This window comes from Daldinia caldariorum (assembly GCF_022478825.1).
Source record: "Daldinia caldariorum strain CBS 122874 unplaced genomic scaffold F4812scaffold_5, whole genome shotgun sequence".
Classification (NCBI taxonomy): Eukaryota; Fungi; Ascomycota; class Sordariomycetes; order Xylariales; family Hypoxylaceae; genus Daldinia; species Daldinia caldariorum.
The window spans coordinates 1,468,008-1,495,219 of NW_025953041.1; the positions used below are offsets into that span (position 1 = coordinate 1,468,008).

At 48.1% G+C, this 27,212-nt stretch overlaps 12 protein-coding genes across 12 annotated transcripts; 3 read left to right on the forward strand and 9 right to left on the reverse strand.

Annotated features, from left to right (window-relative positions):
* Positions 1-33: 33 nt before the first annotated feature.
* F4812DRAFT_423440 (uncharacterized protein) lies at positions 34-1,829 on the reverse strand. The gene is made up of 2 exons (XM_047933754.1): positions 1,121-1,829; positions 34-928 (listed from the first exon to the last, which is right to left on the reverse strand). The coding sequence occupies exons 1-2, from the start codon at positions 1,387-1,389 to the stop codon at positions 640-642; spliced, it is 558 nt and encodes a 185-aa protein (XP_047791835.1). The 5' UTR covers positions 1,390-1,829; the 3' UTR covers positions 34-639.
* A 258-nt stretch (positions 1,830-2,087) lies between these two features.
* F4812DRAFT_458057 (uncharacterized protein) lies at positions 2,088-3,273 on the forward strand (the record flags this gene model as incomplete). Its single annotated transcript, XM_047937291.1, has 3 exons — positions 2,088-2,190; positions 2,254-2,378; positions 2,446-3,273. 3 exons carry the CDS (start codon positions 2,088-2,090, stop codon positions 3,271-3,273), a joined length of 1,056 nt encoding a protein of 351 aa, XP_047791836.1.
* A 200-nt stretch (positions 3,274-3,473) lies between these two features.
* Positions 3,474-4,620, reverse strand: F4812DRAFT_458058 (uncharacterized protein; the record flags this gene model as incomplete). Its single annotated transcript, XM_047937292.1, has 2 exons — positions 3,474-4,431; positions 4,520-4,620. 2 exons carry the CDS (start codon positions 4,618-4,620, stop codon positions 3,474-3,476), a joined length of 1,059 nt encoding a protein of 352 aa, XP_047791837.1.
* A 2,906-nt stretch (positions 4,621-7,526) lies between these two features.
* F4812DRAFT_333734 (concanavalin A-like lectin/glucanase domain-containing protein) lies at positions 7,527-10,998 on the reverse strand. Its single transcript, XM_047931580.1, has 4 exons — positions 10,579-10,998; positions 9,413-10,484; positions 8,216-9,364; positions 7,527-7,770 (listed from the first exon to the last, which is right to left on the reverse strand). Exons 2-4 carry the CDS (start codon positions 10,361-10,363, stop codon positions 7,702-7,704), a joined length of 2,169 nt encoding a protein of 722 aa, XP_047791838.1. The 5' UTR covers positions 10,364-10,484; positions 10,579-10,998; the 3' UTR covers positions 7,527-7,701.
* Positions 10,999-11,288: 290 nt separating this feature from the next.
* On the forward strand, positions 11,289-13,304 carry F4812DRAFT_333739 (histone H3-K79 methyltransferase). Its single transcript, XM_047931581.1, has 2 exons — positions 11,289-12,197; positions 12,255-13,304. Exons 1-2 carry the CDS (start codon positions 11,668-11,670, stop codon positions 13,174-13,176), a joined length of 1,452 nt encoding a protein of 483 aa, XP_047791839.1. The 5' UTR covers positions 11,289-11,667; the 3' UTR covers positions 13,177-13,304.
* Positions 13,305-13,373: 69 nt separating this feature from the next.
* F4812DRAFT_333716 (autophagy protein 16) lies at positions 13,374-14,594 on the reverse strand. The gene is made up of 4 exons (XM_047931579.1): positions 14,549-14,594; positions 14,312-14,408; positions 13,764-14,137; positions 13,374-13,646 (listed from the first exon to the last, which is right to left on the reverse strand). The coding sequence occupies exons 2-4, from the start codon at positions 14,394-14,396 to the stop codon at positions 13,470-13,472; spliced, it is 636 nt and encodes a 211-aa protein (XP_047791840.1). The 5' UTR covers positions 14,397-14,408; positions 14,549-14,594; the 3' UTR covers positions 13,374-13,469.
* Positions 14,595-14,759: 165 nt separating this feature from the next.
* On the reverse strand, positions 14,760-16,902 carry F4812DRAFT_423485 (WD40-repeat-containing domain protein). Its single transcript, XM_047933755.1, has 2 exons — positions 15,903-16,902; positions 14,760-15,833 (listed from the first exon to the last, which is right to left on the reverse strand). The coding sequence occupies exons 1-2, from the start codon at positions 16,415-16,417 to the stop codon at positions 15,476-15,478; spliced, it is 873 nt and encodes a 290-aa protein (XP_047791841.1). The 5' UTR covers positions 16,418-16,902; the 3' UTR covers positions 14,760-15,475.
* Positions 16,231-16,902, reverse strand: F4812DRAFT_423487 (uncharacterized protein). The gene is made up of 2 exons (XM_047933756.1): positions 16,428-16,902; positions 16,231-16,360 (listed from the first exon to the last, which is right to left on the reverse strand). Exon 1 carries the CDS (start codon positions 16,758-16,760, stop codon positions 16,476-16,478), a length of 285 nt encoding a protein of 94 aa, XP_047791842.1. The 5' UTR covers positions 16,761-16,902; the 3' UTR covers positions 16,231-16,360; positions 16,428-16,475.
* Positions 16,903-17,038: 136 nt separating this feature from the next.
* Positions 17,039-19,260, reverse strand: F4812DRAFT_423488 (Sas10 C-terminal domain-containing protein). Its single transcript, XM_047933757.1, has one exon. The coding sequence runs from the start codon at positions 19,149-19,151 to the stop codon at positions 17,304-17,306; it is 1,848 nt and encodes a 615-aa protein (XP_047791843.1). The 5' UTR covers positions 19,152-19,260; the 3' UTR covers positions 17,039-17,303.
* Positions 19,261-19,716: 456 nt separating this feature from the next.
* On the forward strand, positions 19,717-20,796 carry F4812DRAFT_458064 (3-ketodihydrosphingosine reductase tsc-10; the record flags this gene model as incomplete). Its single annotated transcript, XM_047937293.1, has 2 exons — positions 19,717-19,758; positions 19,846-20,796. The coding sequence occupies 2 exons, from the start codon at positions 19,717-19,719 to the stop codon at positions 20,794-20,796; spliced, it is 993 nt and encodes a 330-aa protein (XP_047791844.1).
* A 474-nt stretch (positions 20,797-21,270) lies between these two features.
* On the reverse strand, positions 21,271-22,997 carry F4812DRAFT_333802 (uncharacterized protein). The gene is made up of 2 exons (XM_047931582.1): positions 22,180-22,997; positions 21,271-22,109 (listed from the first exon to the last, which is right to left on the reverse strand). Exons 1-2 carry the CDS (start codon positions 22,868-22,870, stop codon positions 21,745-21,747), a joined length of 1,056 nt encoding a protein of 351 aa, XP_047791845.1. The 5' UTR covers positions 22,871-22,997; the 3' UTR covers positions 21,271-21,744.
* Positions 22,998-24,586: 1,589 nt separating this feature from the next.
* Positions 24,587-25,816, reverse strand: F4812DRAFT_450634 (guanine nucleotide-binding protein subunit alpha; the record flags this gene model as incomplete). Its single annotated transcript, XM_047936111.1, has 4 exons — positions 24,587-24,630; positions 24,693-25,249; positions 25,303-25,645; positions 25,699-25,816. The coding sequence occupies 4 exons, from the start codon at positions 25,814-25,816 to the stop codon at positions 24,587-24,589; spliced, it is 1,062 nt and encodes a 353-aa protein (XP_047791846.1).
* Between the last annotated feature and the right edge of the window lie 1,396 nt (positions 25,817-27,212).

Here is a 27,212-nt window from a genome sequence, read left to right on the forward strand (position 1 = left end):
ATTGGTATAGGTAATGCAACTCTACCAGGTACCTCCTAACATAAACACGCTAACATGCCCTTGTAACAACATTCATCTAAAATGTTACAACCCCAGATTCAAGATCGGTAAGGAGTCGAAATAAATAAGCAACATATATAAATCTAAAACCTCAAGTTAATCCAAGGGTCACTCATGATAGAGTATTTTTATATTTCTCTAACTAACTACTACATATAGTATGTATACACATATCAACTGTGTATCTCTAGCAGATCAATATTTACTTGTCGTATGCATATTGATCCTACGCTTACAGTATCAGATCATTCAGATTTTGGATAAGAACGACTGGTTACCTAGCGAGTGAATACGTAACCTAAGTTTACAAGTCTTCTTTAAGTCACCGAGGGAAATAATTGGTGGCTTATTACGTCTGGGGTACGAGTTATTAGGTGGCAAATGATCATTCGATTGTATTTGTATTGCAATATCAAATATCAGTACTGAAAGCATAGGCACCTAGGTCTAAGTAAGAGGTACTTAACCTAAGCCCTAGAAGACTATTTATTACTATGTACTTCTATAATAGGTATTACGTCGAGTTCTGCGAAGAAATATACGTCTAGCTACTTATTACACGGCGGCCATAATAAACGTTCAACTTTTTTTCCCCGCGAGTGCGACTTCACGCACTCCCGCGACCTCGCTCGAGTCGCACGGCCCCATGTGCAGCACGTCATGCGCAGGCACCTCCCCGTTGCACGTCGGGATCTGGAGCGCGACCGTCTCGGTGTTGCCCAGGTACTGCGTGCGATGTCCACGCTCGCTGACACCCGCCGTGTCGGCCGCGAAGATGAGCCCGAACTGGCCCCCGTTCACCAGCGCGCTGGTGCTGTTGTCGTCCGGCAGCGTGATGTACGCCAATCCGCTGGTGAAGGAAACCCACCTGATCATAGAGAGAATCACTTGCGTTAGTAACCCAGACTTAAGTAACTACCCTAACCTAGACAGCTTAACTCCGTTTGCCGTACCGTGATTTGACGTGACGTGACATGATGTGACGCGGCCATTTTTTTGATGGCGGAGGGAGGAGGGGGGCGGCAGGAGGCGCGGGGAAGGCAAGACAATAAATACTTACTGTGCATATGGCGCATGGTGTAAGCCGCCATCGTACTCGGGCGGGATGATAGAATAGGAAACATTTGAGACACCTCCCAGGTTCGTCACAAGGCTTCCAGCCGTCCCGGGGTCCGACGAGGATGTGAACGGCGTGTTCATCTGCCAGCATTCGAGCGTCGAAGAGCCATCTCTTGCTCCGATCGCTGTTATGTTGAGTCGTAGGGATGCCGCGCCTCGCAATAATAGCGCGAATGCTAGCCGGGAGATTGAACGATTATTATATTTCATTTTCCTGGTGTGCGTGTACCTATGTATGAGGGTGTAAAAGGGTGTATAAGGGGTGTGTGAGGGTGTGCTGCAACTTCAGATCGGCGTTGAAGATTATGTTTATTTCGAGTAAGCACCTACATAGTAGGAGCAGAAGGCAGAAATGTCTTGAAGAGACGGATACCTCCGCCCTTTTGTAGAACAATGTGCTCGCCCGTCCAGAATTCACAGTTGAACAAAGAAAAGGCCCCCGACGCGTATCTTATTGGCTACCAGAGTGACTAGTGTTTTCTGTATTACGCGGTACAGCCAATCTAGGTGAGGGATGAGGGAGATTAATACGACCGTATAACAAATGATCGTCCAGTTAATATCAGCCCCAAATAGGCAAGGGAGGGGATATGCAGTATGCAGCTTACGGCTGGATCACGGTCTTGCTCAACTCAACCAGCTCAGCTTCGATGCATTTCTTCCTTCTAACTTTTCCTTTTTCTCGTACAACTCACATCATGATAAGGCTGCCCAAACTTGCGATTCTGCTAACACATATAATATGGCTACTGCTCCCTTACGTCTAGGCGTTGGAGCCCCTAATCAATTTTCTTGCCTTTCTAATAAAACCCGAACCTGAATTTGATTGTCACATCGACCCGATGATTTGGCAGAGAGATGGCATTAGTGCTTCAGCAAGGGTCGAAGCCCCTATCAGCTCTGCCACGATGATAGGCGTCATGACTATGATGATCGTGTTATGTACAGCCTTCACCTTGGCAAGAATGTGCACCAGATACTTTATAAACCAGCATCTCTGGTGGGATGACTGTAAGTGCGGATCTCGGTCTCGTCCTCTTATATTCAACTGTAGTCTAATTAATAGCGTGAAAGGGGCAATGTTCTTTGCTTGGATGGGTACTATCTGCCTTTGCGCATTACAGCTTCTAATGATGAAACATGGAGGCGGAGTGAATATATGGGATGTTCCAAACGATGAACTGAAGAGATTCCTCGAAGTAAGGCCAAGGCCCCTTTCTTTTCTCCATGCCGTAAAACTAATGCTATCTCTCTTCCTAATTCTAGCTTTTCCTGGATGTTCAAATGGTTGCGCGGGTCTCCATCTTCTTCGCCCGATTGTCTATCCTGCTCCTTTATATCCGAATATTCTTCCCGATAGGAGCCGGAAGGTCAGCGTTCTGGTGGGTCATACAGATTGTCATATGGCTCAATCTCCTTTATACGATTGCTCTTATTCTTGTGACCACGCTACAATGCGTTCCTTACCACCTATCATGGGGTCATAGTTGCGTCAACCAGTGGCTGGTATTGGTAATGGCTTCGACGATCAACATTATCACAGATATTGCGGTGCTTATAATTCCTATCGCTTCCATATCGAAGCTGCATACGGCAAGAAAGAGGAAATGGGCTATCTGGGCCTTATTCGCCTTTGGCGCGTTAGCACCACTAGTTAGTATTGCGCGACTCGCTTACCAGATACCCGAGGGAAATGGTGAGAATAGGACGGTCATATATCCGATTGTATTAATCATGGCGACTGCAGAGCAAGCCGTCGCTATGATCGTTGGGTCGGCGCCGGTGGCGAGTACTTCGGTTGTAAGATTATTATGGCGGAGAAAGCCTATCCCCGCTCATAACAGAGGCATTTCGCAACGTATTTGGCCGGGCAGAGAGAGGACAGACCAACTAGAGAGGAAAAGCCCGAGAGGCGTCCCAGATCCTTTTCATATCACGGTTGCCACGTGGGAAAACAGTACCGACGTCCTATATTCGGGGAACACAACCAGACAGAGGGATGGCAACAGCGAATCCATAGAAATGGAGCCTAGAACACCTCCTGACATCAAAAGGGCAACACCCCGAAGAGTGTCACTGGAAGCTGTGGTCTAGCATAGGTGCTAAAAAATAAGACTATCGGAGGTCGAATAATTCCAAAACAGGTACCTACGATGCTGGCTTTTCTTCGGTTTACCCACTTAGCATTCGCGCCTTGTTAGAATCGATTCTACGTTGCTCTCGTGAAGGATATGTGTTAAAGTTGTTGTCATGATAATATTGAGGGGGGCCTAAACAAGTTGAATAACTAAAGATCACATGGCCACACCATACCTTCCTAGGTATTGGGCCTCGAGAGCATCAGGTTGCTCTGCACGCTGACCAGTCGAATCAGACCGGTTCGCCCTCGACGACGGCGGTCCACCAGCCGACACAACCACCGACACACCCGAGTTATTATACACGCCGATGCTATTGCCCTCTTTCGGCACATCGAGAGGCCTAGCATTGAACGGGGCAAGGTCATCGGATCTTCTCCCGAGAGACCCATTACCACCCGTCATCCCGCCGTTGGCAAGGCGCTTGAACTCATTAAGCACGACGAACTCGATCTGCAGCTTGAAGGCGTAGATGAAGGAGTGTATGACGGCTTTGAGCGTGAAGTAATTGCAGTAGTCGAGCACGATGACAGGGATGTCGGCCAGCACGACGGCTACCTGCACGATGATGAGGAACGCCAGGGTGTTCTTGGCCTTGGCGTTCAGGGACAGTTTGAGCATCTGCAGGGTCCCCCAGATATAGACGGATGAGATGACGGCTTCTTGCACCGAGAAGGCCAAGACTTGGACACGCTCCATCACGTCCATGTACGGAAGGTACCTCACGTGTGTCTCCGAATTCGATATGAAGTACTGGAACACGACGGTCGGCACGTGGAACAGGAAGCCGTCGATGATTATCATGGCGAGCACGGCGCGCAGGATCCGCGTGCTAGGCGGGATGACGAGGTGCAGTCTCGACCACAGGACGATGCTGAACCCGGTTACCATGACGACCCAACCGACTTCCGATAGCACGTATGTCAGTATCCAGTTCGCCTGGGGCACGCAGAACTTGAGCAGGAAGCCTATGGCGCGGATCGACAGGCCCCACGTCGTAGCTAGGACGGACCAGAAGTAGATCCCGCTCCACCGCTCGAAAGCATAAAGGACCCAGGCAGTAAGCTCGACGGTCATCCATATTGGGAGAGAGGTGAAGACGGCGAGAAGACACCTATGGTCCATAAGCCACTACCTCACGTAGCAGATAAACCGTATCGGGAGGTATACGGCGTGGGTCCCGGACTTGATCTGTCACTTACCAGACTGTCAGGTTCCAGGGCAACGGGCCGGTGCGGGCGAACGACCAGTCGAACTCGTCCAGCGGCACCCACGGAACAGTAATATTTCGAACGCCAGACATGGCTACCTGGTTCGAGGATACAGATAACAGTAGAACCTAGATTAGAAATTTGCATAGGTATATATAGATGTATACGTGCTTAATGTTGACGCCAGAATAATTCCTTATTATCAGCTTTCTTGTCTGCATTCGACATCGACATCGACATCGATATGGCAGCAACGCCGCGACTAGGGTCCGCGCTGTTATATAAACTTGAGTCGCAGCGTAGCCCAGACATTCTTACCGGACCTCTTTACGGTCTAGCTTGCGGAGCTGGTGTTCTGTCAGATTTGTTTTACACCTTGTAGATTACACATGTACATGACGAGGATCCTGTCGCGCCCGCCGACCGTCATCTTCCCCTATCATCCTCACCTTAGCGGCTGTTCCGCTCGGCTTTTTATATTTATATATAGATGGATCCGTCCATACTCGGGACATGCCGATTGGGTACGGCGTCGGCGTGGGGGGTATATGGGCAGTAGCACTATTACCACGATCATCGGTTATCGGCAGTGGTGGATAGGAGGTAGGGATAGGAGATAGGGAATAAGAAGAACCTGGCTTAAGCCTCGAAAAGAGAAAAAGAAAAAAAGAAAAACATATACGGAAAAGCGGATGTGGAAAGGAGGTACGAATACTGACTGAATACTTAGTAAGGCTTTACCCTAGCAGTCTATTAATTCCACATATTGCCTCTCACATGTAGATGTCAGACCTGCATGAAGATGATAGGTATTTTTAGTCGTCTCGTTACCAATTCGAGTTTGATCTCGCGTGTTTTAAGACACAGCTCCGAGTTGGAGTACGTGGTCCGTAGTTGTCTCACCTAAGAACCTTACACGTTCAGAACGAATAAAGTGTCGAGTCCACGTAAACCTTAGGCGCTTTAACCAGCAAGCATTATGCTTCATGGGTTGTTGCAGTGCATGTGCTGTGATTTCGTCTCACTTAGTTCATAATCCACCAAATATGTCAGATGGATGATCTAAAATATCACAGTGATGACCACTATCCTTCTTATTTAGATGTGGGTTTCTTATGCCTTCACGAGAAAAACGCACGGCATATAAATCGTATTTACGAAGTGTCTATTGATCCTTCTCTACCTATATCTCTCATATACTTAATATAGAAGCCAGAAATTCATACAATAATTACAAGAAATTTTAAATCCGTGGAGCCTGCCACCTGAGTTAAATACCATGAGAACACCTATATAGTAACAGGTATATAACAAGTATGCAATATAAATCCCTATCTCATCAGTGACCATGAGCGCCCCCATATCCATGCCCTCGCCTAAACCACCTTCGCACAACGGGCGTGTTCGTCGGGTAAGTGCTCGCGGTCGTCCCACCAGTGCCGATAGGACCGGTACTCATGGGATACGTGGTCGCGACAAACGGCTCGGCTGTACTCGTCACGGTGATTCGTGCGACTGTCTGAGTGACAGTCACAGAGACGGTCGAGGGTTCGCACACGCACGTGCCTGACGGTTCAGAAGATCGAGTCTGGAACACGGTGCGGGTATCCGTGGTAGAAGCAGTTACTGTTGTCAAATCATCCGCATACGAAGAAGACTGGCCGGGCGCATCCCCCCCAGGCACGACCTGCGACGATGCTACGAGGTAGCTAGTACGAGTGTCCATCAGTTCGCACGTCCCCAAAGAATTGGAAGGATTATTGAGCAGATGGCTAAGGAAAAGCAAGACAGAGAAACTGACCTTGAAGCTGGGCTAATAACAACCGGGACAGAAGTTGCGGTCGCCCCCACAGTACTGGAAGCTTCACTCATTTGGTAGCTCGGAACATCAGGAGATGTTTGAGATGCTGTGTAGTAGCTGGTTGGGGTAGCTCCAGACGATACAGAAGCGGGAACCTGGGGAGTAATCGTATCATACTCGATAACAGTCGTGAAGTAGTTACCGAGCGTCACGGTTGTGCCTGGTTTAGTCATGTTAGGATAGATGCCAGGCGAACTCGACGCGATCGCATCGGTTCCTGCGGTGCTAGCCGTGCCAACCCCTTGAGTTGGGTAATACGAAGTAGGTGCAGGCGTATCAATGAAACTGATAGTCGTGGTCACCACAATAACCGAACCGCTTACCGTATCACTGAACGTAATCGCAGTAGTTATGTACTGCGATTCCGTGGCAGGGACAGTAGTCCCCGGGGTATCTTCCGAACTGTCCGACACAGGGCAGACTGTGGTAGATACGGCAACAATTTCTGTTGTCACCGCACCGCTTGCAGGACAATTGGTCACACCTGGAGCACAAGACGTGACGGTATAGATATTTGTCGAATAGACAGTCGACGTGGTGTATGATGGAGATTCCGTCTCAGATTGCGCAGACGTTGCATGCGATGATGCAGCCTGATTAGTACTTGACTCGACCACAAGTCCAGAACCAGTGGACATCGAATAAGACGGGACGTCTCCAATGACACTTGACTGGACTGGCGCAGATACGCTCGAACTTGGTATGGACCCTACCGTTGAAGAATTTCTCAGGGTAGCGTACGAAGAGATGGCCTGGCCTGGCGTCGAAGTCTGTGTAGCGACCGGAAGCACCGAGGAACTTACCCCAACCGTAGTTTGCAACTCGGAGACTGGGCATACGGTCGTATACAACGAGATGAGATCCGTCGTCACTTGTCCTAACTGAGCAGGACAATTCGTAACGCCAGGTTCACAAGAAGTTATCGTGTAGATGTTTGTTGAGTATACTGTCGAGGTGGTCATCCTAGTTTCACTGCCCGAAGCTGGGATAGACGAGGCTGAATAGGACTGGATTGATGATTCCGAGACGCTCTTAGGAGTAGATGCTGTTGAGTTTTGGAAGACGATACTGGAACTAACCACCGAAGAACTAGATCCGACAGAGATTCCCGAGCTAATAGTAGGGTAACCGCTAACGGAGCTAAGCACCGGAGAACTTACTGTTACCGAATTTATCGAGCTACTGGTAAGATAGAGGCTACCGGAACTGGTTAATGACGCGGATCCGGCTGGCTTGGAACTTGGTGAACTCGCCGGGTAGGTTGATGGCGCCGGTAGAGAGGCAGCGTCTGTCCCTTCCACTACACCATACGTTATGCCGTCAAGGATAGTCTGTGTGACTGGGCAGATGGTCGTATACGCGGAAACCGTCTCAGTAGTGACTTGGCCCACGGGGCAGTTTGTCACAGAGGGGACACATGAGGTGATAGTAACAACGTTCGTCGAATAGACTGTTGATAATGCCGACGTGGTGATCTCACTGCTAACGCTGTACGTACTCGGCAATGTCTGCGAAAACAATGGCCCACCAGAGGTTGGATAAGTAAAATATGAGACGCCCGATTCAGTCGTAGGGAATACTTCTGACACACTTGAAATAGTTACAGATGAGCTGACTACGAACGATGAGATTACGGACGATGAGGCTACGGATGATGTGGTTGCGGATGATGCGGTCGCGGACGAGCCGGGTTGTGTCTCGACACTGGTATCGCTAACAGTGCTAGACGTAATCGGTTGAGATTCGTCTGGCTGGCTAACAGGATAGCTGGCAGGATAACTGACAGGATATACTGTCGTTGAGACTGAAATCGACTCGGTCGTGACTTGCCCGACAGGACAATTAGTCACACTTGGTGCGCAGGATGTGATAGTATAGATGGTCGACGAATACACTGTAGATATAGTACTACTGCTTCCCACGATCGCGCTCGATGAGGCACTTTGAGAAGACGCTGTGTAAGAGACAACCGAGCCACTAGCAACGCTCGAAGTGCCAGGCTGTGTCACTGAAGAGAACGAAACCGATGCCGATGAAACTGAAGCCGATGAAGCTGATGGGGACAAAACTGGGTAACCAGAGCCGGACTCTTGCGAGCTTATGGGAGTGCTAGAGCTAACAGCATCAACGCTTGAGCTAGCTACCTCGGTAGAACTAGACCCAATGATCACACTAGAGTCGGTCTGAGTTAACACGCTGCTGCTGCTGCTAGTGCCCAAGAAAATTGAGCTTAAACTACTCAAGATCCCACTACCAGTAGTCGGTGAGCTTACTGGGTATCCTTCAGGAGTCGTTAAGGTTGATGACTGTGTATATACAGTACCAGACTCGGTTAGCGGTTGAGTAGGGTACCCGTCGGTGGTCGAAGAGGACGACACTCCAACAGATGAAGGACTAGAGTTACTAGCTGATGATACACTTGCTGAAGATGCGCTTGCCGACGATGCACTCGCTGATGATATGCTTACTGACGGGACGCTCGAGGCTGGATAGGTCTCGAAATTCTCAGCGGCTGACGAAGTAGACGATGAAACTATAACAGATGAAGACCCAACCAGGGACGCAGAATAACTAGCCGCAACAGAGCTTGACGATTGGATGCTGGATGTGTCCACCTCACTGGTAGGATATCCTGCAGACGAAGAAGTTGGCTGACTACTAGCTAAAGGTGAACTAGCCGGGTACGTAGGATATTCGACAGGAGAAGAGCTAGGCAAATCGCTACTGCTAGAGAGCAAGCTTGTCGGGTACGTATTTATGGATATAGAAGAAGGTAAAGTAGGCACTGGGTTGCTAGAGGGTGAGCTAGCAGCGTATGTGGGATAACCGACAGGAGTAGAAGATCCTGCTTCGCTAGCCACCGGCACTGGAGAACTGACAGGATAGTCATTGGCGGCAGGGTCTTTCTTAACAATCCTCTTTAGATCAGGGTTACATCCATTCTCTATCTTCTCGATAGAAGATTGCTTTCCGCTCTGTAAATCGTTAGTGAGATTACCGCAGCCTATGAGTAGTTGACATACCTTATCCTTATAACTGTACTGGCAAGTGGGATACTTGTTTGTGATATTAACGCTCTTGACATACATGATATAAGGAGCACCTTTCATGTCAATCTCGCCCCCAGCCCATTGGATAGTCCGGTAATTGTTGCTGGGGTATCCGCCTCCCCATACGCCAAGTTGAAGTTTCATGGGAGACTGGGGAAAGGTGAAGCCCTTAGGAGTATCCTTGGGATGAAGACTTCGGACGAGCTTGTTATCCACATACCACTTCACGTTATCTTCATCCCACTCTACCGAATATTTGTGGAATTGCTCTGCAGGCTTGTACGAATCTTTCTGGTAAATAGCTGCGCCTTCCCACATCTTTCCCTGTGCGAAGACGTTCGTTTCGAGAGCCCACATCCCATTCTTAGGCGGGAAAGGCGTTTGGCCAAACTGGTTACCCGAAAATTCAAAATCGATTTCGTCCTGAGTATCTGACCATAAAGACGCGCTGCTGATGACCCCTTGGCCCGGAGCAATCTTCATCTCGACATCATAGCGGCCGCCAAGCATGTAGAAATTGGTCCACATATTCGGCGCATCCCCCCCTTTCGCGTAAGAAAACTCGGCTCCATTGGAAGTGAAATCGACGACCCCGGAGTTCCCAACAGTCCAGTCGGAAGGAGGCCCTTCTTGCTTGGTAAAATCGACATAATAATTCCCCTCTGGTAAAGCCTTTTTTGGCGGGCAATCCTCGTGGAGCGGATTACAATCAGGTTGGAGCTGGCCGTTGGCAAACTGGGCCGTGAAGCCCAACGCCGTAAGGAAACCGATAATTCCTCTCATTGACATTATAATAATGACCTTTGAAATGGTCGATGGTAATTTTAGAATTAGATAAAAATTTAGTTTAAAAAGTATATTCATCGATGTCCACTCCGAGGATGGCACGCTGCCCATATTAGTACTGAAATAATAAAGCACCATTGTTGCTTAGATCTTGTTTAGATCTCGCCATCTAAGCAACAATGCCAAAGCAATGGTTTAAAGAGGCCTTGGTTGGCTTCCTATTCCGGGTAAGCGATTTCTTCTGTTCTACGATCAATGTCTAGTCCGCCCATTATTACTTAGAAACACTTCCTTTCGCCATACTTTGAAGAAGATCGAGCCATGGTCACAGTCATGGCAACAATGAAACCTACTCTGGTAAGTAGTATAAAATATACCTGTTCTTTGAAGGCCATGGCGTCTTTCATGACCGATAAAAAATTGAAACAGCCTTGGCAGCCTCGCTTCGCTAAAGTCATTGTTGAACGATGATTGACAGTAACAAGAGCCTCTTGCCCTTACTTTATCACATTATCGAGCATCCCCGCGGGTGGAAGCTGTGTTGTGACGAATGGAAGTATCGAAATCCATGGGAACTGTAGGATCGAAGAACTTGACATTTATGTGCATATCCTAGAGATACATAGTATTTGAGCAGTATCACGAATACACCTGTTTGATAGGGGAGACCTACTCAGATCTCAGGTCTCAGGTCTCAGGTGAAATGACTTTGATAAGAGGTACCTACGTACCTTGTGCGACACGTGCTTCAGTTGGTACCTGTAGACTGTATAGTGTACATAGTAGCCATGTACCCAACCTGTCATAAAGAAAGTTAAGTGGGGATAAGTTGTCTTACCATAGGTACCGAATTGTCCGATGCAAGGCAACCAGACCGCCAAGCTTTTCGGGTGGGCCGCCCGGTCATCATAGGTACCACAGAACCTTCAATTCCCAATTTCAGTTGCATAACCGTAGATGATAGGAAAAGATTATCGATAAAGGTGGAGTACAGATGTAGAGGTACGCTTCGCTACAGCGGCTTGACCTGTATCCGCGCCCGTCTTTTTTCTAGGCTAGGGTTCCTTTAACGTAGGACTCTTGGGGGGGTAGGGGAAGACTCACCTTATCCCATGAATAATCAATCAAGCCATCTTTTTTTTTTCTAACTTGTTCACGTTGCCTCGTTACACCCTCCTTTCCGCCGCCTTCTTTTGAACTTGATTGCGTATCTACCTAATGCCTTACATTCATTTGTGCATTGCGTTAGTTCTTATGACTTAGTCACTCACTCTCGCATTGACCATTTTTATATACATACCTCCTCATATGCGTAGACGGTCTGGAACTCAATATCTTCAATATTTTCGCATCGTTATTCTTCCAATATTAATCCCCTTTAACATAGATTATCCCCGCTCGAAGCACCTCCTAAACCCTTACCTACCCCACCGTTAGAAGTTATGGGCATATTTAATCAGAAGTCGAGGCTGAAGGCTGCACCTCAGGAGATTCGCGTAGAAAAGGTCGTCGTTCCCTCCAAGCCGCGACCCAGCCTAGCCGTGAACCATCCCCGCGCGTCTTCAAGCCAATATTCCGCGTCACCCCGCCTCTCGCCAAACCAGCGCCTCTCACGACCCAAAAGCGCGTCGCCATACCTTTCCTCTTCCGATGAGAAACGCCCTATCGTAAAAAAGCGCAAAGCCGTGGCCAGCACCCCACGAGACTCCCCCGCCTTCGGAAACGATTCCGAGTCCGAAGATGACGATAGCGATCCGTTCCGAAAGCGAATGCGGCGTAGCGAATCAAGGTCGGTGGATCTAAATCGCAAGCTGCGCCATAAGAAGGCGTTCAGCGATGAGGTCAGGGACCCACGTATTATCCACGCGGCTGATATCGCCTCGGTCGCTACCAAGTGTCCACCGATTCCCGGCGCAAAACCTGAAGAGGTTCCAATAGAGTTGCAATACCCGTCGCGGTGTAAGCGCGAGAGGTAAGGTTATCAACTCCCCAAGGTATCGCAAGGCGGACGCACTGACATAAAACCAAGATACGAGCTAGTATGGCAGAAAGATAAGATCGATGCTGTCAAAGACATTCTTTCCGTTGTAGAACATGTGGCCGAGACATATCTCACAGATGACGAAGCCAAACCTTTCATCGACCACAACGGAAGCTTCAAAAGACAGATGGAGCGCGCAATAAGCGAGAAATATAGAGATGTGTCGGTATTTAGAGCGGCACTTCAAAACTACAACGATAAATTATTAGAACTGGTTGAGAATGGTACAATAGCGAAGAACATAGACCAACTACACCACATTCCGCCCAGTCTGGTGTCGTTTATCCTCACACAAGTGTACGACCGTACGGTTGCGCCGAAGGTAGAGATGCTCACGAAATACCAAATGGGAAGCGATAACGTCTACGGGGAGTTGCTGCATCCCTTCATCACGAAGCTGCTCGTTGAGCAGACGAAAATGACTTCCGACCAAGTTTTCATCGATCTTGGTTCCGGGGTAGGTAACGTCGTCCTTCAAGCGGCACTCGAGATCGGCTGTCGAAGTTACGGCTGCGAGATGATGGAGAACGCCTGCAATCTCGCCGAAGCCCAAGAGAAAGAGTTCAAAACAAGATGCCATCTCTGGGGCGTTGCGCACGGACGGGTTCATCTTGAGAGAGGCGACTTTCGCACCAACACTAAGATCTTGGAGAAATTGAAGGAGGCCGACGTAATACTCGTCAACAACAAAGCCTTCACTTCGACTCTTAACGACGCCCTTATTAATATGTTTCTGGATTTAAAGAAGGGTTGCAAGATCATATCGCTGAAATCCTTCGTCCACGAAAACAAGACAGCCATTAACGATGTAGCAAATAGCATCCTCGACGTCCAGCATTATCGGTACCACGAGAACTGGGTCAGCTGGGCCGCGGCGGAAGGCGACTACTATATCTCCACTAGAAAATAATGATGCCGACTAGTCTATAGGGGGGAGAGGACAGTCAGCAATATTATCGTGTATACAATTCGGGAAGAAAAAAAAAAGAACAAAAGAACAACGGTAGGTCAGAGCACGCGGCAGGATACCATATTCGCATAGATAAACATGATTTGAGGGATACCAAGGGAGACGATCAAATGGCATGGACTTACCAAATCAGTCTAAGGTTTATATAAAATAGAACACATCAATACAATAAAAAAGCGCGATGACATTCATGAGATGATCGGCATGTCGAATTTTATTCTTTTTTTTTTTTTTTACCTCCGACTCAGTGTGCTCGGTGATTCGTTTTCCTGGTTCATGGCGTCCGCCTCGTGCTTCATCCGATCCATCCACCTCTTAATTAGATCCTTGTTATCAGCCGCGATCTTGGCTGCTTTCTGCTCGGTGACGTCCAGCTGTATGTTCAGCGTCAGGTTCTCATCCTGGATGTCCTGTTTGTTTGTTTTTTTTTGTATCACGTCAGCATCTGAACCCGACACACACACATATATATATATAGGTATATATATAAATCTTGAGTTTATATAATTCGGTATCGGAATCCGTACCTTAAGCATCTTGTTCTTCCCAGCCAGCTCCTCGTTGCGGTCCTTGAGCTTCGCCGAGAGGGCGTTGCGCTCGGCGGCCAGATCGCCGATGCGCTTAGCGTCGACTTTCGTCTTGGCCCGCAGGCCCCGGAGCTCGTCCTCGGCGGCCTTGAGCCGGCTCTGCAGCTGGCCCTTGGACCGGAGCGCCTCGGCCAGGTCCAGTTTTAGCTGGGCTACGACGCTCGGATCGGCGGCGGCAGCGGTATTGTTATGATCTGTCGTAATGCCGGCTGTTTTGCCCGACGACAGCGACGCCGGCGGGTTCGTCGCCGTCGACGTCTGCCAGACCGCCTTCTCGGCTTCGAGCGCGGCTACGCGGTCGGCAAGTTGAGAGCCTAGAGGGGGGGAGGCGAGAAGGCTATGGTTAGAAGGAGGAAAAAAAGACAAACAAACAAGAAGAAATACGGGCAAATGCGGTGGGATAGGAGGCAAGCAGCACAGCGCAAGCGTGTAGTGTAGTGTACAACCAAAACTAAGTATAGCCAGGGCGAGCGACTAGGCGTACTCACAAGCCTGGACGAGGTCCTTGTTGACGGGGTTACTGCGCTCTGCCTCCTGCAGGGAGGAGAGATATTCGGATCGCCAGTCGTTCATGGTGGGCGGATTCTACATAGTAGTATCATCTGAGAAGAAAGCCGGGTGAGAAATAAAATGAGATGAAATGCGCGGTTATAGAGAAGAAAAAAGAAAAACAAAGCTTATTACTATCATTATTATTGTTATTTCTTCTAACTTAGATTAGGTACCTTATATTTTATTGTATTGTACCAGTTGAAGTTGCTTATTTCTAGCTCGGCGCTTGAGCAGCAATATGAGATGGAAACCTTTGGGCAAGGGCAAAGGGAGGGGTACCTTCTATGCATAGTATAAGCTTTATAGAGACCCACAAATATCCGCCCGACTAATCGCCAATGAGTTCAGCTCTATTACACAGAAGCGCGATGTTAAAATACCTACGTAGGTGCCTCTTATAGACGGATCCCAGGTATAATATGCAGGTATAAACTTTAGGTAAATATCCGTGGTCATTCATTTTTAGTATAGCGACTTATACGCGGTTATACGATCTTTCAACTATATCTTCTTCACTCAGAATGTACTTGAACTATAATGCGGCTCATTAAAGCTCTCATTGCAACCCACCCTAGTCAAGAGGAGTATTAATCAATAATACTCTAGGTACCAACAGCAAATGACTTAAGGCTACAGACATACCAACACCGTGGGCGTACAGCTTATCTTGCAGAATCGAGTTCGGGCCAGGTCTGGAATATTTATGCACTTGACTTATAGCGAACTCTATATTCTCTAATCGCCCTTTCACACACACAGAAGCAGGCATGAGATGCGATAGCTGTCTATTTGACCTTATCAACCTCTGCTTTCCAACCGCGTGAAACACGACGGTTTTGCGTATAGGTAATTCATCTGGATAGGTACCTCCACGTTTCCTCCCAAGATATACATTTACCAGGCCCTTGACAAAGAAGATCCTCCTCCATTGATACAAGACTGCCCGTCCTAAATCGGAATTGCGCCCACTCTAAGGCATCGATAGGTTAGGTACTCAAATTCTCTTATACCCCGAGTTATCTATCTCATAACGCCCCCTTTTTGCCACAGCCTATCCTTTCTAGGCGTATAATGCCCCATCTTTCCTATCCCGCTTTCTCCTATATCTCCTTCGGAGTACTTTCCTTCTTCGTAACGCGGTGAAGCTTCAGCTTCGTCTCGATCTCTTGCTTGTTCGCCGCGCACCCCTTGCTCCAATCATACCCGAGCGCGTACGCGAAGAGGGTGCCGTCGTGGTTGAACCTAGTTGTAGTGACGGAGTTGCCGATTGATGGATAAGTTTGGAGCCGGCTGTGGGAGGGGCGATCCCAAAAGTAAATCGCGCCGTCGGAACCGGCTGTGGTAAAGACTCCGTGCTGGACAGGGTGGAACTGTATGTCGTTGATGCTATAGACCTGGGTGATTCTTGTCTTTGGGTCCTGCGGCGCGCGGTGGCAGCGGAATGAGAAGTCGGTATTGCTATACGAGTTCGAAATCAGCATACATGCATGCGCTTATTACAATAGGCAAACCCTGGGTTCTTCATACTTATTTCCAAGCTTTTCTACGGTGTTCATACCACACCGTCCCTCGATACTCCCCGTCGCCCAGCCCGTGCCGTCAGGGAATGCGGTGACGACCTTGATTTGGTATTTGATCGGGGATTCTAGGGATTGGGAAAAGACGGTGGGGTTCCGAAGGTCGACGAGATGGATACGACGCTCCGCAGTAGCGATCACCAGCAGGAGAGACTTGGAGTCCATCGAATATACACGCTCGTCGCACGTGAGGGAGGCGACTGGTCCTTGTTGACGAAAGTCCCATAACTTGACTGTCTTGTCCCAAGACCCGGACGCCACGATGTGGGTGTTCGAGTTCGGGACTTCGACGAAGCGCACGGCACGAATAGGCTTTTCGTGAGAGTTCCGAGTAACTTGCTGACCTGTCGGCAGATGCAAGATATGGAGCGACTTATCAGCTCCTCCAGCAGCGACCATAGTCCCGTCCTGATTCCCCAGATCAATACCGACCCCGTCTACCTCCGCCAGTGCCACATCCATCATTCCTACTTACCTATTTGGATTCCAATATTGGTTTTCATTTTCAATTTCAATTTTTTTTTTATTTCCACGCTGTAGAGTTAGAAGAAACCGAAAGACTTACCTTGGCCCAGTCGCAGTCGAAGACAGGGCCGGCCGCAGCAAACATCGCTGCTCCTTTTGCGGTTAGGTTGTGAGCATTAACGTCGTAGATACGCACCTTGCCATCCCACGACGCCGCCGCTAGATGATTGGCGACAGGCGACCATGAGACGGACGAGATAGTATCTTGGGCGTGGGCTGGGAAGTCGACATCGTTGGCCAGAGAACCCGTATCGGGAGTAGAATGAGTATTGATAGGCGGCATCTCGAGTAAAGTCGCAGTGGGGATTTTAAATTATATACGAGGATATAAAGATGAAAGAGAAAGAAATGATAAGGCTGCGATGCTTATTCTGACTTAATATTTATAAGCGTACCTAAAGCCTTGTTTACCTGACGTGTCATAGTATGCATGTATGAACGTACGCGGGCGTGCACATGCTAAACACGTGCACGTAGCTGCGCTACATACATAGGAGACACCTAGGTACCTACCTAATGCCCGACTTCAGTAGGGATGTTGTCTAATAATAGTCATATGCAGGAACGGTAACTTTAACTACTATACTCAAATCCATGTCGTGTGCTTACCTACCTAGACTAGGTTAGGTAGGTAGGTAAGTCGGTACATGTCTATGCTAGAAAGATCGAAGTGACTCTCTACAAGTCAGAAAATAGGTACCTTACGAGGTAGGTATGCATGGGTGTTCGACCTGTCAGAAACCTCAAAGTACCTAACATGATGAACTAATTGATTCGTATATAGGTATAAATATGCAGATGATAATTAAAACGATATATACCATCTTTACAACTTGACACTCTTGACCAAACCCGGCTTGATACCGGTAAGCTCGCCTGCGTATCCGCCCCGGCCCTCGCCGCCTCCATATACAGGTTTTATACTCTTTAGTTTCTTCTGCTTCTCTGCATACGCCTTTCTCTTCTTTACTCTTGGGTTCCTTACGTCCTTCTTGCGTCTCGGAGCAAGTCCCTTATTCTTCTGTATCTGGTAAGTGATCTTACGCTTGCCATCCTCTCCGATCTCCTCCTTCTCCACCACGCGGTCATTCTTGCTGGCTGCTGCAAGAGCTGCTGCTCGGGCCGCCTTCTCTGCCTTCTTCTTGCTCGTTGCCGCGGCGACCATGTCGTAATATTCATCCTCGTCATCTCGAACAGCAGTGGCAACGCGCTCGTCCTCTTCATCGCTAGCATCTCCAAGCTCGGCGCCCATCTTTGAACTCTTCTGCCCACGTTTTTCTGCTTCGGCGTTAAGACGCGCCTGTCTATCCTTTAGACGCTCCCTGTAAGGAATATCCATATCACCACCTGCATCTCTACCTCCCGCTGCTCTGCGGTTGGCTTTCTGCACGATCTGCGAAGTGTAAAACCTAAGACTCTTTTTGCGAGCCGCCTTTTCAGCAGCCGACTTGGCATCAAGAACCTCCTCTTCCCCGAAATCCGAATCACTGTCTCTTGCCGCAATCTCAACGCCCGACTTCTTCGACTTCTTCTTAATAGAAACAAGCGCATCGAGATCAGCAAGTGACTCTTCAATAGCCTTCGCTTTCTTATCCGCCTTGGCCTTGGCCTTGGCATCTTTGCTTGATTTCTTCGGAGGCTTCGACTCTACTTGGATATCCTCTTCAACTGCTAACGACTCCTCTTCCGGCGGCGAGGGCATGCCGCCATTGACACGCGTGTGGTCCGCTGGCTTCAGATGTTCTACTTTCTTCCACGCATCGCGACACTCCAGTAAAGTTCCCATAACTTCATGATCGCGTAGCTCTGCAGGGTCAAGAGCTTTTGCAGCTCCGTTGGCGGCATCTCTAGCTGGTGACGATAAGGTAGCAAAGTACATAGCAAGGGTAGCAACGTAGCAACCCAGAATGCGATATTTAACCACGGGTAATGATTTAGGCGGCTGCCCTTCGGCCTCCTTTTGTATAGTCACAAGTAGAGGTTGAAGGTGCTGTAGCTCATCTGCTAAGTAATCGAACTCGGGGTATCTTGTCCGTAGAATGCGATATCTTTCCTCGGGGTTCATGTCGGCGGGAATCTCGACGTCCTTTAAGACCTCAGTAACAACCTCGTTCTCGTCTGCGTCTTCGGCCTCAGGAGCGAGCCACTCAGCTTCGTCGAAAACGAAATCGCTCTCTGACATCTTCGCCAGCTTTTTCTTCTGCAACCGTCGGGCCTCCTGCTCCTCCTCCAAGGCATCGGCCTCCGTCTCAAGATTGTCGGCATTATAATATTCTTTTCTCGAAGAACCCCACCAACCAGAATCTCCTTCCTCTTCTCCAGCTTCAGATCCATCATCAGGTTGTCCCTTGGCCGATTTCGCGGGTTGGCGACTGCGGACGTCTCTGTCGTCTTCCTCATCGTCATCTTCTGAGTCCTCGTCATCGTCATCGTAGGCAAGAGCTTCTTCGTCAGATTGCTCCAAGAATTCTTCTTCCTCTTCCTGTCTCTTCTGTTTCTTGGACTTTCGGTCATCTTCGAAAAGAATTTGGTCCTTGTTCATAAAATATTCCTCCTCTGAGTCGGCTATGTCTTCGAAGGTGTTGATAGGACCCAATCTCGCATCAGCGGGATTATATTCGCGAGGGCCCTTTGGCTCCGAAGGACCACTCGATGCCTTTCTCTTCTTTCCCATTGTAACGATGCGATGGCGCAACAATTAACAGATGTAAGCTGGTATAAGTAGTCGCAAGCTCGGCTACGGACTTTTATGATGTTCGCAGTCGGTTTGAACTTTTTTTTTCTTTCCCCACGAAAAGTCAGCTAGGCTCAATCTCTTATCGTTATCAATGCTACCGTAGTCCGCAACTCAATAAGGATCCACCGTGGTGGGCCAATAACTTCACCAACGTTAGGTCGTCATGCACAATAGCGGAGCGCTCAAAACGATCCCTAGGTCTATTTTTTTAAAAGTTTATTCTGAAAACAACTAAGGTAACTAGCGGTAGTACCTTAGGTAGCTTCAGATGATTTCTCCGCTGCTCTTCTACATAGTACCTCCTACACATACATGATGCGATAGTTACAACTTACCAATAGGTACCCTCATTATATCTATTCTTCCTATGTCCCAATAATTGCGTGACGTGACGTTTTCCTATCTCTTCCATAGGCTCAATGTTCTAGGTATTCTTCACGAATTAATGCCACTCACTACTATCCCTATCCTATAATCATAATAATACTTTCCAACCTTCATAATGGGCATTTCTTGGAGCAACCAAATGCCCGTGGAGGGCAAGGTACGCCAGATTATTAAAATGAACTACGTAAACTAACAACACTTTTTCCGTGTGTATCTCTAACAAGTCTCTTCCTTGCTCATATAGACCGTCCTGATCACAGGAGCCTCGGAGGGAATGGGCAAGAGCGTAGCTCGCCAGCTATCCGAGAAAGGCGCGAACGTGATCCTCGTGTCGCGAAACGTGAGTAGGCTCGAGGCGGCGATGGCCGAAGCCAAGGCCGCCGCCCGAAACCCCAAAACCCAGCGGTTCTACTTCATCTCGGCCGACGTGACGAAACCCGACTACGCCCCCGCCCTGGTCGCCGAAGCCGTGGCCTGGAACGACAACCGGCCGATCGACATCGTGTGGTGCGTCGCCGGCATGTCTACGCCCGACTTCTGGCTCGAGGTACCCCTGTCCCAGACCCGCAGCCAGATGGACATCAACTTCTGGGGCGCCGCCGAAATGGCCCACGCCATTCTGCGGGTGTGGTGCGCGCCCGACGCGCCCGTCGTGCCCGAGCCCAAACACCTGATCTTCACCTCGTCCGTGGTCGCTTTCTTCCCCATAGTCGGATACGGGCCATACACGCCTGCCAAGAGCGCGCTGCGCGGGCTGGCCGATACCCTTGTCCAGGAGGTAGAGGCGTATCCGCAGAACGTGAAGATCCACGTCGTGTATCCGGCCTCGATCAGCAGCCCCGGGTACGAGCGCGAAAACAAGACGAAGCCGGGCATTACAAAGATGATTGAGGAAGGCGACCCGGTGCAGACTCCCGACGCGGTGGCTACGAGTTCGATTCGGGGTCTGGAAAAGGGGCATTACGCCGTAACGACGGCCTTTTTCGGATATATTTTGCGGTGGAGCTCGCTGGGAGGCTCGCCGAGGAACAACTGGTTTGTTGACACGATCATGGCCTGCCTCATGCCGCTGATATGGATATTTGCGCTGCCGGACATCTTTTCTAAGATTAGGAAATACCGCAAGGCGCACGGCCATCCTGCCAATTATAGGGCCAAAGCTATAGAAGGAGATGACCAGAAAGTCATAACTTAGGTTATAGGTGCAGTATAACGACGATAGTCTTAATTTATTTACTGCAGAATTATACCCAGGCCGGAGATAGAAGAGAAATATACCTTCATGGTTTGTTTTCTACGAGGCTATGATTGCAATGTGTTGATTGATAAGGACATTAAAACAATGTAAGATTGGAGGTTTGATTCTTTAAGTTCAAGAAACCAAGACGAATAATTGCAATTCTCGAGCGGGTTATTCTTATGAGTATCACCGAAAACGTCGTTGTAATAATAGATTTAAATGATTTAGAGTCTGGTTATGCTTTGTTCATTTACTTCTAAACATATAAAGAGGGATGGAATATAGTTAAGACCATACATAACCTCTTCAACTAGATAACTTAAGTTTCACATCAACACATCATGTTACGATACAAAATAGGTACCTCCTATATACCTACAACTTACAACGTCGTATCACCTGTTTCACATCGACAAGATGCCTACTTTGACAATTCAGTTCTTGTAAATATAATTATTTTATCACCTCTTCGAAAACGATCCGCATTATGCTAGGCCGCGCCTAAGCAGAGTGATCCTTCCTCCTTTTCTGGATATATTTTCTTTTTCTTTTTGTAGCGAAGAAAAAAAACATCGTCGACCTAAACTCCGTGCGTGCCCATATATTACGCATCGACTCATGCATAATTAGAACCAACAAGCTTGGGGAAGAAAAAAAAAGAAAAAAAGAGAATGTTCCAAATTCTTCCTATAGACAACTTAGAGTTTGACCAAGAATTTGAAACAAAGAGGTCGCTCCTCCACTTAGAACCCGTCTTGAACATTCTCCTTACTCAGGTGAGATTCGTTCGAGCGGCAGCAATCTAAGCCGACGGTCGTACTGAAGGGCTTCGCTCTCTTGAGGCTCGCCCTCTTGGTTGCCGCTACCCTCGGATTGCCTCACGTCGTCGAGGCGGTGGCCGCTCTACGGTGCCTCTTGCTCATTCGAGACGGACTGGGGAACCCCTTGAGGAGCGGCCTGGGTACCAGATGGGCCCGGTTGACCAACCTGGTTTTGCTGCTCACGGATAGCCTCCTCATACAAGCAGATCTGGTAGGCCAACTGCTTAGACGTTGCATCAATCATCATCATAAGCCTGTTAGTACGATCTGCCCCGCGGACTTGAGCCATTGCTTGTTCTACCGTAAAGCGCACAACCGGATCAGTCGATGCGGAGATAGAAGCAAAGTTGAATTGCGGAATGGCAGGAGCGGGGGCGGGAGCCATAGAGTAGGCAAAGCCATCATTGTTCGGGATTTGAGCTCCGTGAGACTGGGGGTTGCGAGTCTCTATATATATAATTAGCCCACTATTACTTACTTATACATTTAGTGAAAAGGATGAAGGTCCATCACATACCGTGGAAGGAGCATCGAGCACCGGAAGCATTAAACCAGCAGTTGGCACAGCTACCACACATTTGACCGTCGATAACAACACAACTGGTCCAGGGGCCATGGCCTTTGTGGCAGTTCTTGCAAGGCTGAGGTGCCTCTGCACCGGCGATATGTGCAAATAGAGCTTCGACATTACTGCGCCGAACCAAGTTAAGTTTCTGGCTGGCACGTCGCTGATGGGCAACACGCATGCCAGGCTCGCGGGCTAGTCTCTTTGCCAAAGCGCTCTCAATGGTGATATTGATATATCCCGACCGATGAGCAAGCTCCTCCGTAGTCTGGACTCCGCCATTGCCACCCTCCATGAGATGACCGCTAAGATCAGGGTGCTGATCAGCACTGCCTTGCACACTGCTAGCTAGAATGCTTGCTGCAGTGAGCTCCACCTGCTGGTGATTGTGTTGATGATGATGATGCTGCTGAGCGGCGGCGGCGGCAGCAGCAACAGCAGCAGCTTCGGAATCGAAAGTAGCGCCATGGTCATTCTCAAAATCATCATCAGTGGTGACATCGTGCTGCTCAAGATCGGGGTCCTGGTTTGAGAGGCCGTCAGCTGCGCCGATTCGGCGATTGACTTTGGCGCGAGGAGCGCCGGTCGGCTTGGTGACCTTGCTCGGTCGGCCGCCACGGGCTGGTTGAATAATGCCTTTCATGGCGGGCCAGGTGATCTAGAAAAAGCCGCCTGCTGGCTGACAGTTGGTAGTCAGATTGATGATGTCTTGTGAGGGAGTGAATAATTTCCAGCTGTCGGCAGCTGTGTAAAATTGATGTAAGATAAAGTAATCCCACTTCTCCCACTCTCGGAAATGGCCGTTACTAAAAATTCCTAGCTTTAGGTCGCTGTTTCGCCGGGCGGTGTGCAAGGACAATAATAAGTCTGTACCTAACCTTCCTATGTACTGTACCTTCTTATGTACCTTAAGGAAGGTCCCGCAGTCTGCCAATGCATGCAGGTACATAAATGCCATGTACTTGTATGTTACGCGGTCCCCGCACTGGATACGCACGTACCCGAAAAGACAACTGGTAAAGTCAACTCCACTGTAACTGCCGCAATTTACTCAATTCCACACGTACCTAGATAATACGATACGTGATTCATTAGGGAGGATCGATTCTAGAAAACCACGAGAACCATATCATAAATCATAAATCCTTTATAATAAGTACCTAGGCAGATACCTACCTAAGGTTAGGTACAAACAACGCTAAAATAGGTACCCGAAAAGAACTGATAACTATACGTGAGAGGTAAGGTAAGAACGTTGAAAGGCAACAGCTACGTCTGTGGAAGGTGCAAGCTATGCTAGGAAGGTGATTCCGGATCTAATACATTAGGTACATGGTAAATTCTACATAAGGTAGTGAGTTCCCGTCTGCAAGACAATACTATGGTATCCTGATTACCTTATGTCAAGTCTAAAAATAAGCTTAGAAATCGTCAAGAGTTGTTTTCTATCTCAGCAAGATTAGGTAAACCCGTCATCCCAGCTTGGCGTGCCACCCAAATGTCTACTCACAACAACGTACTAAGTCCTAGTTGACCAGAATCGCAGAAAGTTACAGTATTAGTTAAATTCAGATCACGTTCAATGCATCAAATTTTTTCCAAACATTTATAAAGCCATCACTAATAACATCATAACAAAGTCTTTTTATACTGTACAATTAAATGCCACCTTAGGTAGTTAACGTGACACGATCTATGGCCACTCAATTCGTCGAACGCCAACTGCTAGACAACAGCTCTCTCAGAGGGTATACAGATTAGAATAACGGGATGGGTTTCTTATTGATCTTTATACAGATCCAACCGATTGTTCAGGATCTGCTTTTCCACACTTTCCCCCCCTTATTGGTATAGCTTCATCAGTCATCCTCTCCTTACTGTGTGTAAAGAAGCAACTGCCTACGGTCCACCTCCAGGCTGAAATTCAGCCGTCCACTAAGGCTCTCATTACGCCTTAGACTAGAAAAAGAGAAAAATAAAGAAAATGGAAATGAACCGGCGCAACTGCGAATTCGTTATTAAACAAGGTATGTAATCCGCCGTGACTTTAGATTGCAACAAACGTCCTCCTTTCTGTCACGATTTCCGGATCGTACGATCGACTGTGTCCTGAATCTTGGCGCAAAACCGACAGCGGCCGTACCAACGTATAAAAGGAGTATGCGAGACGAAAACGGGCGCAAAACAAACACATGGAAGGAGATCGTTGCCAGTTCATGGTGAGGGCGCAGGTCAAGTCGTTAGCCAGATATATAACATTACTGGCAAGCAATCGAGTTATGCGGTACGGGAGGGGGTATTGGGTGAGCTAGTGCTCTATATCATAGATTTCGTCCTTGTGACGGCTTCTTGTTCTCGATCAAATAAGACCGCATAGACGAAGATTCTCTTGAATAATTATATCTTCAACATAGTTAGTACGCATTTCAATGAATATACGAATATATGAAATCCTCATTACATACCATTGACAGCAGCCATGACGAAGCGGATCTGAGTTGTATCTGTCGCACATGTGAAATGCGTGTAGATTTGTTTCGTTTCGTGTTGGTTCAGACTGACAAACCGGTTAAGGATGTAGTCACAGGCGGCAGCGTAATCATCACCACCCTCGTAGTCGGGGAAATAGTTCTTCATCGGGCTGACGGGAAGCTTCTCCTTGAATCGATCGATCTTGTTCAGGAAGAGAATAATAGAGGTCTTGATGAACCACCGCGAGTTGCAGATCGAGTCGAATAACGTCAACGCTTCTTGCATACGGTTGACAGTTTCATCTTCAAAAAGTAACTGATCGTACTCAGAGATAGCAACTAGGAAAAGGATAGTGGTGACGTTCTCGAAGCAGTGAATCCACTTCTTACGTTCCGATCGCTGACCACCAACGTCGAACATTCGGTAAGTTAGATCGCCGATGATGAAGGTTGTCTCCGTGATACCGGTTGTCTTGACGCGAGATCGAAGGACATCCTGATCATTAGGCATGTAGTCAGGGGCGGCAATACGCGCAATGTTGTCGAAGTAGCTGCGATGGTTAGATGATCCACAGCCAGGAGGTATGAGAAAAGAGGTACATACTATCTGGCCGAATCGTTCAATTGATACTCACGCGAGCGCTTGAAACAGTCTTGGACACCACGGTCTTTCCAAAGAGCCTCAATAGCGTTACCAACCTCGGGAGGTAACACGTCACCTTCGATTTGAGCTGGTTGCATGAAGATGGTCTGAACGTGGTACTCCATTCGCTGATCTTCCAATGGAAGTTCTAGCGACTCCATAGCCTCGAGAATGACGCGCATGGATTGAACAGTATTGCTGAAGATGATCTCTTTGAATGATTCTCGCTCGTCGCGCGAGTAACCGCCCTCGTTGATAATCTTCATCTGCTTCAAGATGGTCGACTTTCCAGATTCACCAGCACCTTCTACTGTTAGACAGATTGCCGCGATTGGAAAGGGAGTCCTTGGTACTCACCCAGAAGAAGCATCTTGATTTCGTTGCGCTGCATCATCTTATCACGCTTGAGCTGATTCTCAATCTCCTCATTGCGGGCCTTGCCCTCCTTCTCCTCCGTACTCATTCCGCAACCCATCTTGACTGATTAAAGGAGTCTAGACTAAATGTAATAACGAATGTAAACTCGGCGTCTATCGCGAAAGTACTCTACGTCGAGCGGTGACTAAATTAAAAGGAAGGATGTCAGTAAGGGCTAGTAGTCCTATAAGAAGCTAGAAACGAATAGCCCAAATCGGCAGAACACCGTCTTTCATTCAAAAGCGCAGGAAAGACAAGTCCCAACAAGCGCTTGCTTGCGCCAATCTAGACGCAGTAGCAAATATGATTGCTTCCCTCACGTAGACGATTTTCTTTTTCTTTTTTCTTTTTCAAAAAAGGGCGTTAAATAGACATGATAACCAACATACCGGGAAAATGCCAATTGAATTGACGAAGAGACACACACGATAGATAAGAAATGGAGATAAATTCGCCGAAGGAAAGGAACGGCGAATGTGATGAGAAAAGCTGACAGTGGAAAAGGAAGAGTAAAAAAAGGGTGGTCGCGCGAGAGATTGTGACGGGGCGAGATGGATGACCAAGTGGAGTTACCTTTGCCTTTGAAAGTGCAGCTCTGGTTTGTTGCCGGACGCCCCTGTCCTAAAGGAATTGGTTTTTGAGAAGGGGAAAAACGAAAGGGTGAGAATTAATTCGGAAATGGGGTGGTACATGTACATGGTTAAAAGTCGCGCCGGGGCTGGCAGCATCAGACTGAGCAACCAGAGGGGACTTATGGCTGAATATAGTTAGATCAATCACAGATTATGCGAGGAACAAAGCCAACGCTAAGCCTGATATCCTCTAGCGGATGGAGGGTTTGTGGGTACCTCCTATTGCCTAGCATTGTAGATGGATTAGGTACGTCGATGCTCAGTGTTTACCTAGGTACCTAGGAAGGTAGGTAATATTGAAAATTTTAACTGTCTTATTTACAATTAATCCGTAGTAAAAGTGCCTACTCTTCCGTATTGTACTTCAACTTGAGTGTTTCCAGCTTGGCACATCCCCTCTGGCAATGTCCTAGGCTAGGTAGTTGAGCTAGGTAGTTGATGCCGTAAAACAAGATCTGAAGCATAGGTAGTAGGCTTAGATACGTCTTAAACAAATTAATATCGCATAAAGTACTAATTCTCAGGCACTTATACCTTTTTTTTCATACAGGTATCTACCTTACCTGATGTACTTTTTGAAACATTTACTTAGGTAATGTAAGGTTCTGATGCAATTTGCCCGCGCCGCTGTAGTACAGAGGTAGTGGACCTGGAATATATTATGTACATGTACTTACATATGCATACATACAAGGCATACAAGGTAGTACCTCACTAATGCTCTACCTGATAGGCTAGGCGTTGCATAGGCTGGTCTCGCGCACTAGGTATTAAACCTAGTATGCGTATCGAGATAGCGTCAGCATTAAGTACGAATTGTAT

Coding starts and splice junctions, on each gene's coding strand:
- F4812DRAFT_333739 (XM_047931581.1), top strand. CDS start 11,668: ATGGGCATATTTAATCAGAAGTCGAGGCTGAAGGCTGCACCTCAGGAG. Junction 12,198..12,254: donor TCGCGGTGTAAGCGCGAGAG/GTAAGGTTATCA, acceptor CATAAAACCAAG/ATACGAGCTAGTATGGCAGA.
- F4812DRAFT_333802 (XM_047931582.1), bottom strand. CDS start 22,870: ATGAAAGGCATTATTCAACCAGCCCGTGGCGGCCGACCGAGCAAGGTC. Junction 22,110..22,179: donor TGCTCGATGCTCCTTCCACG/GTATGTGATGGA, acceptor TTATATATATAG/AGACTCGCAACCCCCAGTCT.
- F4812DRAFT_423485 (XM_047933755.1), bottom strand. CDS start 16,417: ATGATGGATGTGGCACTGGCGGAGGTAGACGGGGTCGGTATTGATCTG. Junction 15,834..15,902: donor GTAGAAAAGCTTGGAAATAA/GTATGAAGAACC, acceptor GAACTCGTATAG/CAATACCGACTTCTCATTCC.
- F4812DRAFT_333716 (XM_047931579.1), bottom strand. CDS start 14,396: ATGAACGACTGGCGATCCGAATATCTCTCCTCCCTGCAGGAGGCAGAG. Junction 14,138..14,311: donor CAAGGACCTCGTCCAGGCTT/GTGAGTACGCCT, acceptor CCCCCCCTCTAG/GCTCTCAACTTGCCGACCGC. Junction 13,647..13,763: donor GGAAGAACAAGATGCTTAAG/GTACGGATTCCG, acceptor ACAAACAAACAG/GACATCCAGGATGAGAACCT.
- F4812DRAFT_333734 (XM_047931580.1), bottom strand. CDS start 10,363: ATGGTGCTTTATTATTTCAGTACTAATATGGGCAGCGTGCCATCCTCG. Junction 9,365..9,412: donor AGTACAGTTATAAGGATAAG/GTATGTCAACTA, acceptor AACGATTTACAG/AGCGGAAAGCAATCTTCTAT. Junction 7,771..8,215: donor CTAATTGTCCTGTCGGGCAA/GTCACGACCGAG, acceptor CCGTGGGCCAAG/TCACTACTGAGACGGTTTCC.
- F4812DRAFT_423488 (XM_047933757.1), bottom strand. CDS start 19,151: ATGGGAAAGAAGAGAAAGGCATCGAGTGGTCCTTCGGAGCCAAAGGGC.
- F4812DRAFT_423487 (XM_047933756.1), bottom strand. CDS start 16,760: ATGCCGCCTATCAATACTCATTCTACTCCCGATACGGGTTCTCTGGCC.
- F4812DRAFT_423440 (XM_047933754.1), bottom strand. CDS start 1,389: ATGAAATATAATAATCGTTCAATCTCCCGGCTAGCATTCGCGCTATTA. Junction 929..1,120: donor CACCATGCGCCATATGCACA/GTAAGTATTTAT, acceptor CTCTATGATCAG/GTGGGTTTCCTTCACCAGCG.